The sequence below is a fragment of the Budorcas taxicolor genome, chromosome 2 (genome assembly GCF_023091745.1).
Source record: "Budorcas taxicolor isolate Tak-1 chromosome 2, Takin1.1, whole genome shotgun sequence".
Classification (NCBI taxonomy): Eukaryota; Metazoa; Chordata; class Mammalia; order Artiodactyla; family Bovidae; genus Budorcas; species Budorcas taxicolor.
In genome coordinates, this window is record NC_068911.1 from 169,192,018 (window position 1) to 169,212,178 (window position 20,161).

The 20,161-nt window shown below is 38.7% G+C and overlaps 1 protein-coding gene and 1 non-coding gene across 6 annotated transcripts in view; one reads left to right on the forward strand and one right to left on the reverse strand.

Moving 5' to 3' along the window:
* Window positions 1-510: 510 nt before the first annotated feature.
* LOC128044066 (U11 spliceosomal RNA) lies at window positions 511-643 on the reverse strand. Its single transcript, XR_008199044.1, has one exon. It is a non-coding gene; the product is annotated as a U11 spliceosomal RNA (small nuclear RNA).
* A 601-nt stretch (window positions 644-1,244) lies between these two features.
* Window positions 1,245-20,161, forward strand: part of TAF12 (TATA-box binding protein associated factor 12) — a 30,139-nt gene continuing 11,222 nt past the window's right edge. For 2 of the 5 annotated variants that reach the window (XR_008201216.1, XM_052659390.1), the window contains exons 1-4: window positions 4,391-4,543; window positions 15,804-15,888; window positions 16,570-16,821; window positions 18,427-18,504. Coding sequence is in view for 4 of the 5 variants with exons in the window: in XM_052659390.1 (XP_052515350.1) it covers window positions 15,817-15,888; window positions 16,570-16,821; window positions 18,427-18,504 (402 nt within the window). In the remaining variant the exon portion in view is untranslated. Of the gene's footprint in view, window positions 1,264-4,390; window positions 4,544-8,885; window positions 9,032-15,803; window positions 15,889-16,569; window positions 16,822-18,426; window positions 18,505-20,161 lie in introns of those variants that run through there. The other 3 variants (XM_052659409.1, XM_052659401.1, XM_052659416.1) reach the window with 3 other exon arrangements.

Sequence of the window (20,161 nt, forward strand, 5' to 3'; positions counted from 1 at the left end):
TTGAAGGTTTTACACTTTTGTGTCTCTTAATGAGCTGCTCTGCGAAAACGTTGTTATCAGCAGTAAGAGTGCTAACTTACCTGGTGTTTTAAAGCAGTGATTCTTCTTAAAGGACAGAAATTACAGAAAGAACATCAACACAAATTTAGAAACTGATAATGTATACATGTAGTAGTAAGAAAATAACTTTTACAAAATAAGCTTCGCATTATGATTCTGTTACCCTCGTAAGCAAAAAATCCAAGAAAACTGTAGACATTTCTTCCGGCTGCGTGGCCCAGCGGAAAAATACGTCACTTACTCTCCTAACTCGCGAAAATGAAAAAAATCATAACCTAGCTCTTGAAAGTATATTGGTTCACTTCACACAACTTTTTACTTAAAAATCGAAGTTTTTGAAGGGCGAGATACGTAACATTCACAGCAGAAAACAAAACAAAACAAAAAAGCACCCGGTCAGAAAAGAACACAACAATTAATTTCAATTTCTGCTTTATAAACTCCGTAAGTAGGGGCGCCAGGACCAACGATCACCAGCTGCCCCAATAGCAAAAATTATGCTTCCGAAATCTCTTGATGTCGATTCCGCACGTAGAACAAACGAGCTGCCCTACGTGTGCCACTCACGACAGAAGCCCTTTTTGTTTTGCGAGTTTCCACAGCAGGGTGGCAGTGTCGGCAAACCCCTTTTACGATAAAGGTGAAAATAAAGTCGATGCAGTTTTCCATTCAGAGTTTCCAAAGTTGAGGATGTAACGGCAGACCCTTCTGAAAGGGAGAGAAGTCTTCATAAGGAGACTCTATCATCTGTCTTTGGATTTTTATTTAAAATAAAAGCCGAGACTTGAGTCGTATGCAAATATGCGCCGTGCTTGCTGGGAAGGTGCCTGCGGGTGCTTAGGGAGGCGTAGGGGAGGGGTTTGTAGGAAGGAGCGTGATTCTCTACTGCGCGTGAGCTGCGCAGCGAGACTGACTTTCCGGTAGATACACGTACCTATCTGGGGAAGACTCAAATCTCACCCTATTAAAATTGGAAATGCACAACTTGTGCTACTCCTAGGCGTTCACCCCGAAGCGGCCACAGGAGCACTGGAGGCGTCGGATCACTGTAAGATCAAAACACTGGGAGCAATTTAATCTTCACCTACGCAGCAACGGAACAGCAGAATGTGGTGGATTTATAAAGTGGAATGCCAACTGCTGCACTTCCAAGGAGTAAATTGGACATCAAAATACACAGATTGATAAAAGCAGTAGAATAAGGTACAGCGTGATACCATTAACGTAAGCAAACAAAAACTACTGTGCTTTATCAACAAATATTTTAAAACTGAGTGAAAAATGTGTTGCATAGGGTATCGCATGATGTCATTGACGTAATAAAAAGCACACGTGTGCATACAAAACCCAGTGCTTTATTTTTTATGGCTACATATTTGTATTAAAACATATTAATGATTAACGCTGGAAAGGAGGAAAAGAGTCTGGGCACAGACACACAAAACTTTAGATTTACTTATAATGTTTTGTTAAAAACCCATAACGATTATTTTATTATGTATTTTGTCACTTGTGCAATTAAGACTATTTTAAAAATATAGTCCTTGCTTTCTGTAATTTCTCTGACATTTCTTAAAGTCAGGTTTGCGTGCTAAGTTGCTTCAGTCTTTCTGGCTCTGCGACCCCATGGATTGCAGCCCGCCAGGCTCCTCTGTCTATGGGATTCTCCTGGCAAGGACACTTGAGTGGGTTGCCATGCACTCCTCCAGGGTTTCTTCCCCACCCAGGGATCGGAACCGGGTCTCCTGTGTCTCCTGTACTGCAGGCATATTCTTTACCGCTGAGCCACAGAGGGGGAGCCCTAAGGTTAGGTTCATTGAGGTATAATTTATATACAGTAAATTCACCTTTTTTATCATACGTTCTATGCGTTTTAACAAACTCATATAGACATGAATCTGTTATCACAATCAGTATTTTCATCACCCCAAAAAGTCCCTTTGTCCCTTTTTCTAGTCAACCCCTCCTCCCATCCCCAATCCTGGCAACCTCTTTTCTGGCCCTGTAGTTTTGTGTTTTCCAGAAAGGCATAAAATTGGAATCATTCATGTATATTTCATTTTTTTAATACAAAAAAGAAATTGGAAAGAAATTGACATAGTACAGAAAAGTGAGAATTGATACTGTACAGAAGTGTGAGAATGGTTTTCCCAAACTACTATTAACAGTTTTGTGTTTATCTTGCCTCCTACCCAGAGGGGTGCAGTCACTGTGGAAAACAGTATAGAGGTTTCTCAAAAAACTAAAAATAGAACTATCATAAAACCCAGCAATTCCATTCCTGGGTATGTATCCGAAAAAAACAATAATTTGAAAAGATCCATGCACCAAGATGTTCATAGCAGCATTATTTGCAATAGCCAAGATATGGATACAACTTAAGTGTCCATTAACAGATTAATGGATTATATATATATATATATATATATATATATTACCCAGCCATTAGAAAAAGAATGAAATTTTACCATTTGCAGCAACTTGGATGAACTTGGAGGGCATTATGCTAAGTGAAATAAGTCAGAGAAAGACAAATATTGTATGATATCACTTATATGGGGAATCTAAAAGATACAACAAACTAATGAATATAACAAAAAAGAAGCAGGTTCATAGATTTAGAGAACAAGCTAGTGGTTACTAATGGGGAGAGGGGAGGGTCGATATAGGGGTAGGGAGGTGGGAAGTACAAACTACTAGGTGTAAGAGAGGCTAGAGAATGTATTGTACAACATGGGAGATATATAGCCAATATTTTGTAATAACTAAATGGAGTGTAACCTTTAAAACTGTATAAAAAATAAAATTAAAAAGAATAATTAAGACCCAGAAAAAAAGTAAACTGGGTCTTAAAAGGACAGAGTGCAAAAACAAAAATGGAATGCCAGACCCTTAGGAAAATGAAGAGAGCAGTGGCAGAGAAATTAGACTAGTACCATAGCTTGGCGCCTAATGCTGAAGCCGCCTGAAATCTGTGAATCTAGATCTGCGGCACGGTTACCGGTGGATTGGGAGTTTGGTGGGATGCGTTTGGCAATATACAAAGACAGGGAGAACAAGTTGCTGTACCATTCCTGGTGGGAGGCAGCTTTTCATGCTGACAGTATTGCTGCTCACTAAGCTATCACAGCACTTTGTACACTACTTTTTGTCTGTGGATTCTCGTCCATCTTAGTTTGGGGACCTGGGCTCTAGGAGGGACTCGGGCTGGAAGGCACTCAGGCTGGAATAAGGTCTTCTTTACAACTCTAGCATCTAGCAGGAATTCAGCAGTTCTCACCAAGCATTTGAAGCATCTAGCAGGAATTTAGCAGTTCTCACCAAGCATTTGACATTTATTTGATAGATGAAGTAACCGAAAGCGTCAGTTCTAGTGATTAGACACTTCAGGCTTCAGGGTGAGAATTCTGAGTTCCAGTTGTGCCTCTGCACTTATTAGTTAGAATTTGGTTAATCTCTCACAGGTTTCCTTTATTTTCTTCTGGATGCGTCCGGCAGGACGCGGATCTTACTTCCCCTACCAGGGATAGTATCCGCGCCCCCTGCAGTGAGAGCGCGGAGTCTTACCCACTGGACCACAAGGTAAGTCCCTCTCACAAGTTTCTTTAAATCGTTAAATGACTTAGCGACGGTAAGGTGTTTATAAAAAGTTCCTGGTGAATAGTAAGCGCTCAGTTGTTATTAACTGCCAAACCACAGCCATAAACCATTCTTCTTTGTCGCGTTTCTCCGGTTGACGTCCAATAAGTAGGTATCTTTGGAGTGTTGGTCCCAGGAGATACTACTGTCCTCAATTCAGTTTCAGTTCAGTGGCTCAGTCGTGTCCGACTCTTTGCGACCCCATGGACTGCAGCACGCCAGGCCTCCCTTGTCCATCACCAACTCCCGGAGTATACTCAAACTCCTGTCCATTGAGTCGGTGATGCCATCCAACCATCTCATCCTCTGACGTCCCCTTCTCCTCCCGCCTTCAATTACTGTCCTCACGGCACGACAAAGACAACCACCAAAAATGCCGACCTCTAAGCCATCCGATGGCGTCAATTACCGGTCTTGCTAGCAATATATACAAGCTATTCTGGGGAGAAACAATAAGGTCAGGGTTAGTAACTCCGGGATACAAGGCGCATAGCTCGCTCAGACTACCAGTCAGTCACAAACAGGAAAAACCCCAACCACCAAAACCCCAACCCCAGAGCTACCCGGCAACATCACCACCACGTGTCTGAAGGCAGTCCGCGCCTGCGCAACCAGGCGCGCGCCCGCCGGCCGGAAGAGCCGCGCGTTTCCGGGTTGGAGGCGGGGAGCGGTGCCGGAAGTACTCGGGGAGGGCCGAGCAGTCGGACAGGCTGCTGAGACGAACGCTTCACTGGGGCAGTCTCCGCATATCATGGGGAGATAGACGCTGCTGCCTGTGAGTCTTGGGCCCTGGCAGTTGAGGAAGAAGAGCGGGAAGAAGGAGTCAGGACCCAGACCCACAGTGGTCAGTATTTGAAGAGCCAGGTTGTGGAGGAGACGGGGCTGTGTGAGAAATCAGGCTCTTGGGACGGGACTGAGGGGCTCGGGGCTCGGAGAAGATACGGCTGTGGGGACCTGGGCTCCAGATGCGACATAGGGAAAGGGAACGGATGTGAGTTACCCGGCATCCGAGGGAAAGCGGGCTGAGAGGGCCAGACAGGATTGTGAGGACCCACGCTCCTTAGAGGAGAGGGTCGGAAGAGAACGGGGCGTGAAGACACTGTCTCCTAAGAGGTAAAAGCGGAGCTGTAAGGACTTGGGCTGCTGAGCGATAGAAGCAGGACATTGAAGACCCATGTTTCTAAGGAAGGATTCAGAAACGGGGCAGCGAAGACTTCGGTTCCTGAGAGACAGGAGTAGTAAGAGGACACGGGTTTGGGAAGAACAGGAGCGGGCAGTGAAGACGGACTTCTGTGGGGACGGGATCGGGGCTTGGAGACTCCGAAGTATCTGCGGGAACAGGGCTGTAAGGACCCGAACTCCTAAAAGCGAAGAGGATAAGGGGCCGTGGCTGTGAGGAAATGAGCCTCTTAGTAAAAGGGAGAGTTCGGAAAAGATACAGGGATCCACTTTTTCTCCTCGTAGTCTCTGAACCGAGAGTGGTAAAGGATGTATTCAGGGGAAGATAACGACTCCTTCGCGCTGCCTGCTTGACCTTTTGGCAGGCTTCTCTTGTGTCGGATGCAATCTAGGAAGCCCACTTGCAAGCATCTTCTTTTTCAGCTTCGTTCTGGTAAAGCACCTGGTGTAAAGTTGAAGCAGTTATATACTTATTAAGTGCTTTAAATCCCATTCTACTCAACTGAGCGCAGATCTCTCAATCTCAAAAAATGAGGATGGTGGAGATGAAAGGACCAGGAAAGATAATCTTTTTTAAAACTCATATTTTACATATAAGGAAGCTAACATCCAAAAAAGATTACAGTGAGGCCACGACTGATTAGATCATGATTTTGACACAGTACCCTGCTCTGCATAGCAGGTAGGAGATGCTTATGGTTAATATTACTTGAAGATATATTTCTAGAATCTTTGCTCTAACTTCAAACTCAAGAGGGAAGTTTTACAGATTCTAGTATTTTATTTTGAGTCTTCTTACTGTATTGACATTGATAAAATGAGTGTCACATGTTAGGAAACCTTTAAATGAAGCCCCTTCCCCCTCAAAAATATAGTAATTTAGAAAGTCAGGGATAAGTAAATTGTGTCCTTTCTTTTTAACATAAATATTTAGTGAAGATGGCTGCTTTTAGATAAGGATGGTGGGGATACTAGAACCAGTTACTTTGGTTCTTCAGTAATACCTTTTGCTGAAACTTAGAGTAAGTTTACAGTCCCACAAGTTAAATATTGTTAATTCCATTGTACAGATATATGAAATCAGTGCAGGGAGTGAAGTGCCTTGCCTGAAATCATTTGCTACTAAGTGACCCAGCCCCAGTCAAATCCAGTTATGTGTTTTTCTAATATTTTTTTCTGTTTCTCTGAGTGGATTCCTCACCATGTTTCAGTTTGCTCTTCAGCAAAATGGAATAGTTATACAAAGCCTAGCATTGAATAAAAGCTCTCCCACCTCCTCCAGACTCCTCTTAATATCAAGTACTGTAACTTATTAGGATATTTAAGCAGTGTGCTTTTGAGGGGAACTAAATTCCTGTGTTTTAAAGAAGCACAGATATTCAAGATAGAAAAATGGGACCTGTATAGAACTATCCTCACAGTGGAGTAAGACATATTAATTTTAAATTTAGGAGGCTAAGAAAGACCAGTGTGAAGAACAAGGACTTAAATTGGAGTAACTACAGTTATTGTAATATGAATTAGATGATTGAGAAAACCAGAATAACTTAGTTCCCAGTGGGTTTGCCTATACTGTTTTCAAATGCCTATATTGAATGCAAGTGATCAAAACTTACACCAAATTATGAGGTAAAGCATGACCATACTGCCATTTCAAAATACCTGATGATTTAATTCATGATAGTCTACTCCTGAGTTATCATTCTCATCTACATTTGCAAATTGTATTACTTATTTCACTCATTTGTGGCTCTAGCATTGATTGAGTTATTAGAATAGGATTTCTAAGTAAGTATCTGATCAGAAAACCATTGTGTTAGAGCAGATATGAACATAGAACATATTACTTTTGACCCAAAGTACTTGAGAGGCAACACATTGGCAGTGTTGATAACCTGCTCTGTGAAACAAGTGTGTTGAAGACAAACTTTTAAATCTATACACATGGACTTAATTTTAAATCTTATACTACTTGTTAGAGCTGGAGGAGACTTTAGATTTTGCCTGGTCCTTTTCTAATTATAGGAGTAGAAACTCTGGGCAAAGGCAGCTCACATAACTCGGTGGCATAACTATGGTGGCACCTAGCCCAACTGACTTGCATCTTCCCTGTGTCACAGTACCTTTCATCAGCCTCCTGCTGACCATTTGCCACAACTTTTTTTTTAATCCACTTTTCTTTTTTAAATGTCTGTAGTAATAAGAGTAATTATGGGATGCCACTAATACATAGCAGGATGGGTGAAACATTTTAGGCTTAATATACTGACTTTTATAATTAAAATGTAAAAGAGGAGAGCATATATAATACACTAGCAAACATTTTAAATTGTACTTACCAGTGCCACACATTCTTCTAAGTGTTTTAGAGTACATAAACTCAGTGAATGGTCACAGCAATCCCATGGGGTATACCTTATGATTAACTCCATTTTCTAGATGAGGAAATTGAGACATAAAGAGATTAGGTAAGCTGCTCAAGGACATAAAGCTAATAAGTGGCAGAGTAGGTGCTTGAACCCAGAAACTGCCACAAGAGTCCATCCCTTGACTGCTGTACTGTAGTGCTTTCCTGCTAATTCAAAATTGCCTAAAAAAAAAAAAACCTGAACAGGATCAAACTAGTCAAAAAACAAGTAGAAAAAAAATCCCACATTTCTGTTGCTCTCAGATCTTACAGACTGCAGTAAAATGGATTCTTTGTGGTTTATTTAGGCTGGAAACCATGAGCTTGTTTAGATGCATCTAGAAACCAGTGAGAAGAGAAACAGTCAGGTAGAAAACTCAAATCATTAAGTCATGTACCACAGTGATAAGGCTTTTATGCCATCAGGCTGGTAGCCCCTTTCAGTTTGGGGTTTCTTGTTTGTTTGGATCTTAGTTCTCTGACCAGGGATTAAACTTGTGTTCCTTGCAGTGGAATCGTGGCGTTCTAATCACTGGACTGGCAAGGAATTCCCTACTTAGTATTTGTTTAAATAATAAATTCCTAAATATTTCAGAGGTAAAAGGATTTTAAAGCCAATCCAGGCACATGATTTCCACATAGTAGGGGCTAGTAAACAGTTTGCTATTATAATTGTTCTCCTCTCAAACTGTCCTACAGTGAATACCTCTGTTTTTAATCCATAGTACATTCCTACCTCTTGGCATGCTAAGAAAATGAGTTAGAGATTTGAGTAGCCCAAAAGCAACCATAGTACGTTACATAATGGAATTCAGGTTATTTACGGTCACTTCATTCCATTGTGCTTGACCAGCGTCATCTACAATTGAGCTAATGAAAGTTGTCAGCAAACGGATAATTTGGACCATTTTGATCACGTCATGATTTTTTGAAATTTTATTTTAAAATTTACACACAGTAAAGTTCACTTTTCAGGTTACAGTTCTGTGAGTTGAAACAAGTGTGTACTGTCAATGTAAGCACCATAACACTCAAGTTACATAACAGGTCCAGCACCTTCCAGATTTCCTTCATGCTGCTCTTTTGTAGTCAGACTTTCCCCAGTGTCAAACCCCTGGCAATCACTGATCTGTTCTCCATCCATGTATAGCTTTGCCTTTTCCGGACCCTTACAGGAAGTAGCCTTTGGAATCTTGATCCTTTCATTTAGCTGAATGCACTGGCGATTATCCATGTTCTTTGTATTAGTAGTTCTTCCTTTCTGTCGCTGAATTGTATTCCATTGTATGGATATACATAGTTCATTTATCCATTCTCCAGGTGAAAGATTGCTTTCAGTTTTTGGCAATTATGGATAATGTTGCTATAAAACATTCACATACTGAGTTTTGTGTGACTAAAAGTTTTCGTTTGTCTAGGGTAAATAGTTAGCAGTGGATTGCTGGGTCATATAGTAAGTATCCAATTTTATAATAAACTGCCAAACCATTTACCAAAGAGACTGTACCATTTTACAGTCACACCATAGATGAATGAGGGTTCCAGTTGCTCCAAATCCTCTCTAGCACTTGTCTATTTTTAATTTTAATTATTTTAATAGGTGCTTGCTACTGCTGCTGTTGCTGCTAAGACACTTCAGTTGTGTCCGACTCTGTGCGACCCCATAGATGGCAGCCCACCAGGCTCCTCTGTCCCCGGGATTCTCCAGGCAAGAATACTGGAGTAGGTTGCCATTTCCTTCTCCAAGTAGGTGCTTTCTGTTATCTTGTAGTGGCTTTGGAGCTTCCCAGGTGGCGCAGTGGTAAAGAGTCCACCTGCCAATACAGGAGACACAAGAAACCCAGGTTCGATCCCTGGGTTGGGAAGGTCCCCTAGAGTAGGAAATGGCCACCCACTCCAGTATTCTTGCCTGGAAAATTGCATGGATGGAGGAACCTGGTGGCCTGTATAGTCCGTGGGGTCGCAACGAGTTGGACATGACTGAGCACATAGCAGCTTTATTTTGCATTTCCGTAATGAGTAATGATACTGAGTGTTTTTTCATGTGTTTATTTGCCATCTGCTTGTCTTTGGTGAAGGATCTGTTCAGATCTTTTGCCTTTTTTTTAATTGAGTTGTTTTCTTATTGAATCTTGAGAGTCCTTTGTATATCCTGGATACAAATTGTTTGCAGATACATGATTTGTAAATATTTTTTCTTAGTCTGAAACTTGTCTTTATTTTCATTTGCAGAGCAGAAGTTTTACATTGTGACTAAGCCCATTTATCAATTTTTTCTTTTGTGGATTGTGCTTTTGGTGTTGTGTCTAAGAACTCTGCTTGACCCAAAGTTAGGGAGATTTTCTTCTATGTTTTCTAGAAGTTTTATAGTTTTACATTTTTACTTTTAAGTCTGTGATCAGTTTTGAATATATTTTGTATAAGGTATGAGATAAAGGTCAAGATTAATTTTTGTTGCTACTGCTATATTTTTTGTTAGGTTTTAAAAACGGGTCAGTATTACCTATTTCTTCAGAGGAAACAAACCAAACAGTAGTTTATTTTAATTTTTTATAGGTTACGTATGCACATATTACAGAATTTAGGGTATATAATGAAAGATAAGTATCACACCTTGGTTCCATGGTGTGGAACTGCCATGGATACTACCATTCCCCTATCCCCCTCAAGACAACCATCGCTATCAGTTTCTTATGTATCTTTCCAGGAATAATTTATACATTTATAATTATGTGTCTTTTAAAACAAGTGATAACAAATTATCCTCACTGTTCTGTACCTTGCATTTTCAATGTACAGTGTATCTTGCAGGTCATTTCATGAACTTCCTTGCTTTTTAGAAACCAGTTTATTGAGACAGTCACATATTATACAATTCACCAATTTAAAGTGACTTCCCTGGTGGTCCATGGCTAAGATTCCATGTTCCCAATGCAGGGGGCAGGAGTTCAACACCTGGTTGGGAAACTAAGATTCCACATGCCATGGGGCACAGCCAAAAAAAGAAAAAGTATACACGTCAGTGTTTTGGTTTCTTTGTTTATTTGGTTGTACCGGGTCTTAGTTATAGCACGGGGATCTTTGATCTTCATTGTGGCATTCAAGATCTTTAGTTGAGGCAGGGGGGATATTTTTTTTAAGTTGTGACATGTGGAATCTAGTTCCCTGAGTAGGGATTGAAGCTGAGCCCTGGAGTCTTAGCTACTGGAGCACCAGGGAAGTCCCTAGTCCAGTGTTTTATGGTACATAGAGGGCTGTGCAACCATCACCACAATCTACTCTAGATTATTTTTGTCACTCCTAAAACAAACTGCATAACATTAGAAGTCAGTCCCTGTCCGTCTCCCCACTCCCTAGCTCTAGCAACCACTACAGTATAGATTGGTCTATTCTGGACATTTCATATAAATGGAATCATACAATATATAATCTTTTGTGAGTGGTTTCACTTAGATAATATTTTCATGCCTCATTTTTTTTTCAGTGTATTCCATTATATAGTTATATTCTAGTGTGTTTAACTATCACTTTGATAGACATTTAGGTTGAAATTGCTTGTATGTATAGTATTCTAGTCACATACAAATTCATCTGTAATATAAATTGCTAAAAATAGAACCATGGGATCAAAACAATATATACTTTTCTTATTTTGATAGATAGTCCAAGTAGCTCTCTATAGAGATCTCTAATTTTCATTCCCCCCACTCCAGCAACTTATGAAATGATTATTTCTCCATAAAATTTTCAAACACAGTATGTATACTAAAACTTTGTCATCATTGCCAAATGGCAAATAAATAGTACCTTGTAGTTTTAATTTGTATTTTTATTATAAATGAGAATAAGGATCATTTCATTGTTTTAAGAACCATTTGAATTTCTTTTGTGCTGTTATGTTTCTTCATAGTATTTATTTTGGACAGTTAGTTCTTACTGGTTTGCAGTTATTTTTTATATATAAAAGAAATTAATCCTTTGATGCATCTTGCATATATTTTTGCTAGTTTGTCTTTTGTCCTTTAACTTCATTTGTTACATTTATTGCCATGCAGACATTTTTATTTTTGTGTGATTGAACATATTAGTCTCTCTTATGGTTCCTGAGCTATAGCTCCTGAGCTTTCATTTCTTTAAAAGGATATTATTTACTCTTGAAAATATTGTTTTTCCAATTTTTAAAATTGAGATATCTTAGATTTATATAACATTATAAAAGATAATACAGAGCACCCTTTGCACCACCAGTTTTCTCTACTGATAACATTTTGCAAAACTTGAGTAATATGACCATCAGGATATCAACATTGATACAACCAATCTTATTCAGATTTCCCCAGTTTTACCTGTACTTGTTTGCTTATATGTATATATGTACTACGTACTACACAATTTCATCACTTTTTATAGGTTAATTTACCCATCATCACTATCAAGATATTGAACAGTTCCATCACAAGGGCTCTTCGTTGCCTCTTTATAACCACATCTCCCTCCCTCCCACCCAGTCCCTGACAACCTCACTAATCTGTCCTCTGTTGGTAAAATTTTGTTATTTCAAAGATGTTATATAAATGGAACTATACAGTGTGTACTCTTTGAATTGGCTTTTCCCCAGCATAATTCTCTGGAAGTTCATCCAAGTTGTGCATATCAGTAGTTGATTCCTTTTTCTTGCTGAGTAGTATTCCATGGTATCGCTATACCACAGTTCGTTTAATGATTCCCCTATTAAAGGACATCTGAATTGACTGCAGTTTTTGATTATTGCATGTACGTCTCCTATGAGCATTCATGTACAGGTTTTGGTGTAAACATAAGTTTTCATTTTGCTAGGATAAATGCCTAGGATTGCAGTTGCTGGGTCATATAGTAGTTGCGTGGTTTTTTGTTTTTGTTTTTCCATATTCACTTTGTTGAGGTATAATTTTCATTCAATAAAATGTATACCTTGTAAGCATATAGTTCTGTGAGTTTTGATAAATGTAGCAGCTGTGTAAGCATTCCCCCACTTCAGATATTGAAGGTTTACATCACCTTGAAAACTTCTACCCTGCCCTGCTGCAGTCAGTCTCTGCCTCATCTATCATTAGAGACTTGTGTTTAGATCATTAGATACTAAAATTTCACATAAATGGGATCATAGTATGCATTATTTTGAGACTGGCTTTTTTTCCCACCAAAATATTTTGATTCATTCCTATTGTTTTCTGTATTAGTGATTTTTTCTTTTTCCATTTTTAAATAAACTCTTAGAGCAGTTTTATTTATTTATCTAGGAGGTCCTACCTGGAGAAGGCAGCAATGGCACCCCACTCCAGTGCTCTTGCCTGGAAAATCCCATGGACGGAGGAGCCTGGTAGGCTGCAGTCCATGGGGTCGCTAAGAGTCAGACACAACTGAGCGACTTCATTTTCACTTTTCACTTTCATGCATTGGAGAAGGAAATGGCAACCCACTCCAGTGTTCTTGCCTGGAGAATCCCAGGGATGGGGGAGCCTGGTGGGCTGCCGTCTATGGGTCGCACAGAGTCGGACACGACTGAAGCGACTTAGCAGCAGCAGGAGGTCCTACCGGGATAGCAATTTTAGATTTATAGAATAATTGAGAAGATAGTACAGAACTCCCATATACCCTGCACCCAGTTACTATAATAATGCACTTCATTATTAATATCTTACATTAGTATAGTATATTCATTACAACTAATCAACCAATTTTGATACATCATTATTAGCTGAAGTCCATGGTTTATTCAGTTCTTCGTTTTTCCACTTAGTCTTCTTGTCTTTTTAGGCTCCTCTGTGACAGTATATATTTAGATTTTTAAGAAATTGTTTTACAGAATGGCTATACCATTTATATTCCCACTAGCAATATGTGAGTGATCCAGTTTCTCTGCATCCTCATTAGCACTTGGTGTCACTATTTTTTATTTTAGTTATTCTGATAATTGTGTAGTTATATCTCATTATAGTTTTAATTTGCCTTTCTTTAATGACTAATGTTGATTGAATGACTTTCAATTTGCTTACTTGCTCTCTGCTTATCCTCCTTTGTGTAATGTCTGGTGTGACTTTTGTCCATTTTCCAGTTGAATTACTTTTTTTAACTACTGAGTTTTGAGAGTTTATATAATGCATTCTAGATACTAGTCTTTTGTTGGATCTATAGTTTTTAAATATTTTCTCCTAGTCTGTAGCTTGTCTTTCCATCTTTTCTACATGGGCTTTCACTGAGGAAACTTTTAATATTTGATGAGGGCTAATTTATCAGTTTTCCCTTTTATTGATCATGCCTTTGGTGTCATGTCTGAGAATGCTTTGCCTAGCTAGAGCCCAAAAATGTTCTTTTTTTTTTTAATTTTGTAGTTATACATTTTACATATATTTGATCCACTTTGAGTTAGTTTTTGTATAAAATGTAAAGTTTAGGTTTCAGAATATTCTTTAAAGATATTCTGTATTTTATCTGTGATTTGATATTTAATATCTGATCCATCTGGAATGGAGGAGCATATGAAAGGGAAAATGTATAACACCCCCCAGTGCAAATTGGTCAACTATTTAAATTTTAAATATGAAACTAGATGTTTTCCAGATATACTCAGTCATACACCACCATTTATTCAATAATGTCTTTTCTCTATTGATACATGCTATGAACATGAGTATATAGCTTTGTGTGTGAACATAAGTTTTCTGTTTTCTGAGATAAATGCCTAGGAGTGTAATCTTTTACCTATTTGCAGGAGGGGTTGGTTTATTGTCCCTAATTGTGGCATAATTTAAAATGCACAGATCTTAAATATTCAGTGTGATGAGCTTGACAGGTGTATAAGCCCTTGAAATCATCACCCACCCAGGTATGTTCTGGTGCTTTAAATTCAACCAAATAAAGGAACGGTCTAGGAAACTCAGAGCAGTGCCAGTCTGGAAATGGGTGTCTGGTTATCATCTGCTTTGTTTGTTTTGTTTTAACGGAAGAAGTAGCTCACTGACCCAGAATTTTTTAAAGTTAGAAGTATCATTTGTTTCTCAACCGAATCAGTGGGAATGGTAAATTTCAGTCTTCTCTAAGAAACTTTGATTTTTCTTGCGTTACACAGATTCCGCTTATTTCATTAAGGCAGTTTATATTATTAGTAGCCATCAGAGCTATTCCTTAAGATTAATTTCTATATGATTATTCATATTTGGTACTGTGTAGATAGCTTTTTTTCCTTAATCTCCAGCTTCTTTTTTTTTTTAAATATTTATTTATTTGGCTGCACCAGTTCTTAGTTGTGGCATGTACAATCTCATTCCCCAACCAGGGTTCAAACCCATGCCCCTTGCACTGGAGCATGGAATCTTAGCCATTGGACCACCAGGGAAGTCCCTATCTCCAAGTTCTTAATAGGGGAATTTCCATTATTCAGAAATACAAAAAAGTTCTTCCACTTACTTTGAGCAATACTCAGTGCTATTTGGGAAGTAAGTCTGTTGAATGTTGGGGGGATGTTATTTGAGGACAGAGTATGTTCATACTGATAATCTTCAATAAAGCTTTATCATAGAACTTGCTCTGGGAAAATAGTTTGTTTTTTTATAACATTAGGAGTTTTTACCATTTAACAACCTTTTTTTCCCCTGATTCTTTCTTTGGTAACATTTGTGAGTAAGGGAGAAGGAAGCATGGACCATGTGTTTTTTTTTTAAAAGTAATCTTTATGTTATGCTACTCCCCTCAGCCAACTCTTGGCCAACAAAGTTTCTCTTGATCATTTAACTAGTTGCTTTTATTAAGAGTAAACCAGCAGATGATTTCTGCCATTAGAGAGTTAAACAATTTGTTGGAGAGGAGCTTAGCAATAGGAGCAAGAATAGAATAGATGAAGATACTCATTTAGGCGGCTGCTGCTGCTGCTGCTAAGTCACTTCAGTCATGTCCGACTCTGTGAGACCCCATAAATGGAAGCCCACCAGACTCCCCTGTCCCTGGGATTCTCCAGGCAAGAACACTGGAGTGGGTTGCCATTTCCTTCTCCAATGCATGAAAGTGAAAAGTGAAAGTGAAGTCGCTTAGTCGTGTCCGACTCATAGCGACTCCATGGACTGCAACCTATCAGGCTCCTCCATCCATGGGATTTTCCAGGCAAGAGTACTGGAGTGAGGTGCCATTGCCTTCTGCATTTAGGTTGCTAAGCTTTATCAAGTTCTGAAAACTTTGCCATGATTCTTGCAGGTTCAAATCTGTAATTTTGGCCAATAAAGTGTTTCATATGCTGCTAGTTTATCCGTAACAGTAGAGCATTCATTTTTTGGAAGAGTCTTAATGTTACTGTTGTTATCATTAATTAATTTTAAAAGTTATATATGAAAGAGATGGAGATGTTTTTCTTGGTGCACAGTAGGAATAAGGAAATGTTTCTCTGCATCCAGTTTGCCTGCATCCAGGTCTTTGAAGGCATGCAGGCCATGCAACTGAAATGATTCTGTGACAAGGGTGGTGCTTGACGCCAGTTATTCATTTACAGGTAGCTTTTGAAAATGGCTGCCTCTCATTTCACCGGGCTCACAGCCGTTGCTGATGTAATTAAAGATCTAGACACTCAGATAGCTGTAAGTAAGCTCCTTGAGGTCACCGTGGGCAGAAATTCTTGAATGTGCTTCTGATCTTGATGACACCAAAGCTGAGGTCCACCGAGTCAACTTCATGGCTCTAAAATTTAGAAGTCTTGGCTATTCCAGGCTAGGGACTCTGCATGTATTTAAAGATTGCTAACACTCAGAGAAAATTTGCCCTTGATGACAGAGAAGAGCTTACTTTTAACAGTTGCTAAATTTATCGTGTTTATCAGGCCCTGGCATAGATTTAAGCATGTTTGAAATACTGAAATGAACTAATCTGTTTTTTGAAGTTTTGTGACTAAGTTTCAAGTATGTGATTGTGCCATGGTTTATTTGAATTTAGCCTTATTTGATGTTCAAAAATAATGCATGTACTACTTAACCAAGTATTCTGTTTTTACAAAGTCTTCAAAAATGTCTTGCTCATTCTAGTTTATTTATGTCCATAAGATTCCTCATTTCATTTAATTTCTTATTTCACTTGTGTGGACTATTTAGCTTTTCCAAAAGAGATGGTTTCTAAATATCAGGTGAGAGCAGTGAACATTCTTCATTCCATTTTGAATGTGCAGGTGTCAAATGAAGACCCTTCAAAGTCCAACAGACCTCATAGAAAACTCATCCTTTATTACATGTCTTTCCTGAATTAATTCTTTTGTTTTTCTTCCACAGTTGATTGGCCTTGGTCCTCATAGCTCCAAAAAGAAACAAGATCTTGATAAGCTCTATGAGCTGAAGTCCAAAGCAAGACAGATTATGAACCAGTTTGGTCCCTCAGCCCTAATCAACCTGTCCAATTTCTCATCAATAAAACCGGAACCAGCTAGCACCCCTCCACAAGGCTCCATGGCCAATAGCACTGCAGTGGTAAAGATCCCAGGCACTCCTGGGACAGGAGGGCGTCTCAGCCCTGAAAACAATCAGGTATCATCCTCTTTTTGTTCTCTGCGGGCACTTCTTACCTGTTCTTTAAAGCAGTGATACTTTGAGAGATGTCCATCTCAGATGCTGCCTCTTCCTCTCAGACTTCTTAAGTTCTTTATCGATATATCATGTACATTTATCAATTTTTACTTTGTGGAATATATGTGTGTATACATATATATGTATATATATGTATACACACATGCATGCATTAATACAATACCTTGCCTATGACAGGTTTTTATATATTTATATATAAATATATGCTATATAATTGTTAAGCAAAATAAAATAGGTAAATAATTAATGGCTTCGTTATTCATTATTCCTGTAATAAAAGTACTGTTGCTTCTAGTCTTTTCTCCTTCTAGTTCATCTAGCTGCTACCATTATTCATTTTCTGCAATGATTCTATAATCTGACCCCCTCTTTTTACCCATGATCCTGATTCTGTCCTCCAAGGCCATAAAAAATAAGTATAATCTCTGACTTGGGCCTTGTAGGCTGAGTAGAACAGGATGAGGAGACAGTAGTTCAAGAGAATGAGGGAGGGACTAGCAGCGGTGAATGGGAAGGGTTAGGCAGATAGGAGATTGATTACCATACTGAGTGTGGAGTTGGAGAAGAGCAGAAATTAAAATTGTATAGGTGGGATTACAGCAGAACATACTGGGCCTATGTTAGTTTCCATTGGAACTTTTAGTCAATAAACAATCTTTGCAAATATTCAATGAGGCATTAAAATAACATAAAGTATCTTAGGGGGATTAACTTGACAGTAAGGGGACAAGAAAGGTAAGAAAGGGGGCAGACTTCTGAGAGGAAGTCTGAGACTCTTACAGTAAGTCACGATATGTGGTAAAGAATTAAACAATAATGGTAGAATGGATAGATCTGAGACATTATTAACAAATATTTATTTTTTAAATTGTATTCTTTTTTCCTATTTCAATGTTATACAGGCTTTTCATGAAATTTTAGAAAAAGAGAGAGTAAATAGTCTGTAATTCTACTACTACCCCAAAGTAACTGTGGGTAAACATTTTAGTGTATTGATTCTTCTTTAGTGGCATATACATGTGATATAATTTTTCCTTTATGAAAAAGGGGATTATAGTTGTACATACTTATACAAATATTCAGTTAAACAGAAAGGAACACATGTTCCTAGCCATCGAGGAGCTTTTAGCTATTAAATCAGAAAACAAGGAAAGAAACCCAATGATGGAAGGGTACACAGGGTATGACAGAGGCCGAAGGAGGAGGTGGTTGCTTTTACCTGGGTAGCCTAGGAAAGCACAGAAAGAAGGCTCTGTGAGCTGGGCAGGTGGGAAGAAGGGTAGACGAGCTTGTCCAAAGGCAGCAGAGGAGCTATACAACTTGTGGTGGTCAGAAAATTGGTAATTAATACAGAGTTTCCTAAAACTGTTTGACAGATGTTGGCCTCTCCTCCAGGCTGCTCTTTCTGCCTTTCCCTAGGCTGTTCTTGTCTCTAGAATATAGTCTTCCAGTAGTAGCTCCAGGTAGGCCAAACTGAGAATTCTTTGGAAAGTAGAAATCAAACCCAGTAAATTGGCTGAAAACTATTCTCCCAATTAACTTTAGGTATTGACCAAGAAGAAGTTACAGGACTTAGTAAGAGAAGTGGATCCTAATGAGCAATTGGATGAAGATGTGGAGGAGGTAAGGTGGGATTGGGTACTCCAGAGACTGTGTCCCTGAGAAGTCGTACAGAATAGCCGTTAACAGCACAGACTCTAGAGGCAGACATATCTGAATCTGAGACTTGGCTCTGTGGGTGTGTTAGTGAAGCTTTCTGAAACTCAGCTTCCTCCCGTGTTGGTAAGGTATGACATTATTTATCTACAGGGTTATTCAGGGTTTTTATGAGGGTCCGGTAGAATAACTTACACAAATCACCTTAGAGAAGGTTTAGCACTTATACCTAACAACACTGCTATTTTTGCCTATCAGAAAGGGTGTAGTCTGCTGCTCATAGGCAGTTACTTTCAACAGTTTAAACTGTTTCTTCTATTTCTTCGCTTTTTTAATTAATTTTTTTTTGCCCACACTGTTGGGGCCCGTGGGATTTTAGTTCCCTGACCAGGGATTGAACCCATGCCCTCTGCATTGGAAGTGCTGAGCCTTAACCACTGGACCATCAGGGAAGTCCCCATTCCACTGAATTTCTGAGTAATATACTTAAACAGATATTCTTTGATTCATTAATTTTCTAATAGTTGTAAACTTACTGTTATGGTAGACGAGAATTTCTTAAACCACTCACATACATGCCATACATGCTTTCCTTTCTCTCATTTTTCCAGTATCGTTTTGTCACAATTTTTGCATAGCCCAGAAATCAGTATTTACATTATTCTGGCTATTTGTTTACTCATCACCAGTGAGCCAAGTCATGCCTATGACTACCTTTCTTTTTTGGTATAACTTATCTTCTTGAAGTAGATAATTGACCCTTTTTAGTTACTTACTTTTCTTTGTGTCTTTTTTATTCAGCTTCCACTATTAGCTATCTTATACCCCATCAACATTATTTTCCAAATGGAAAAATACTTGATTTGGGTTTTCTCCCTCTGGGAGAAACCTCCATCCTCTTCTAGTTTGATTTATTTTAATCCACTTATACAGACCCCTCCCCTTCCTTTTGCTCTTTTTCTGTTGGATGTCTTGTCTCCTAAATCCCACATCCTCTTATTTTACTCCCTCATTTTGTTAGACTAGATTTTTTTTTTGTTACTTCCTATGAAAGGCTAGATGATAGGTAAAATGTTTGAAAATATCTGCAGTCTAACCTCACACTTCATTTTTAGTTTGGCTGAATTTAGAATTCTATTTGGAAATTATTTTTTTCCTGTTAGTGATGAAGGCATTGCTCCATTGTCTTCTGAAATTTAAGAAACCTTAGGCTATTCTGGTCCCAGTTCTTCTAGGGTCCAAATTTTGTCCTGTTCTGAGTTTTCATATGAGCCTTATATGTATCTTTTTTCTTTTGTTGTGCTGTGTTCTTACAGGCTTCTTTTAGACACTTGCGTGCCTCAATTCAAAGATGATATTGTTTTGTTTTTTTTTTCCTTTTCTGAGGAATATGTAATGATAGAGAAAGGAACTGCAGGTTGCAAAAACAGTATAATTCCACTGTTACTTTTATGTTTTTTTTATCTGGAGGGAAAATATTTGTCCTCACTATGTGAGTTCGGTTTTTTAGATAGCAGCTTTATTGAAATAAAATTCATGTAACACACAGTTCACGCATTTTAAATGTACACAGTTCATTGGTTTTTAGTATATTCACAGAATTGTACAGTTATCAACATAATCT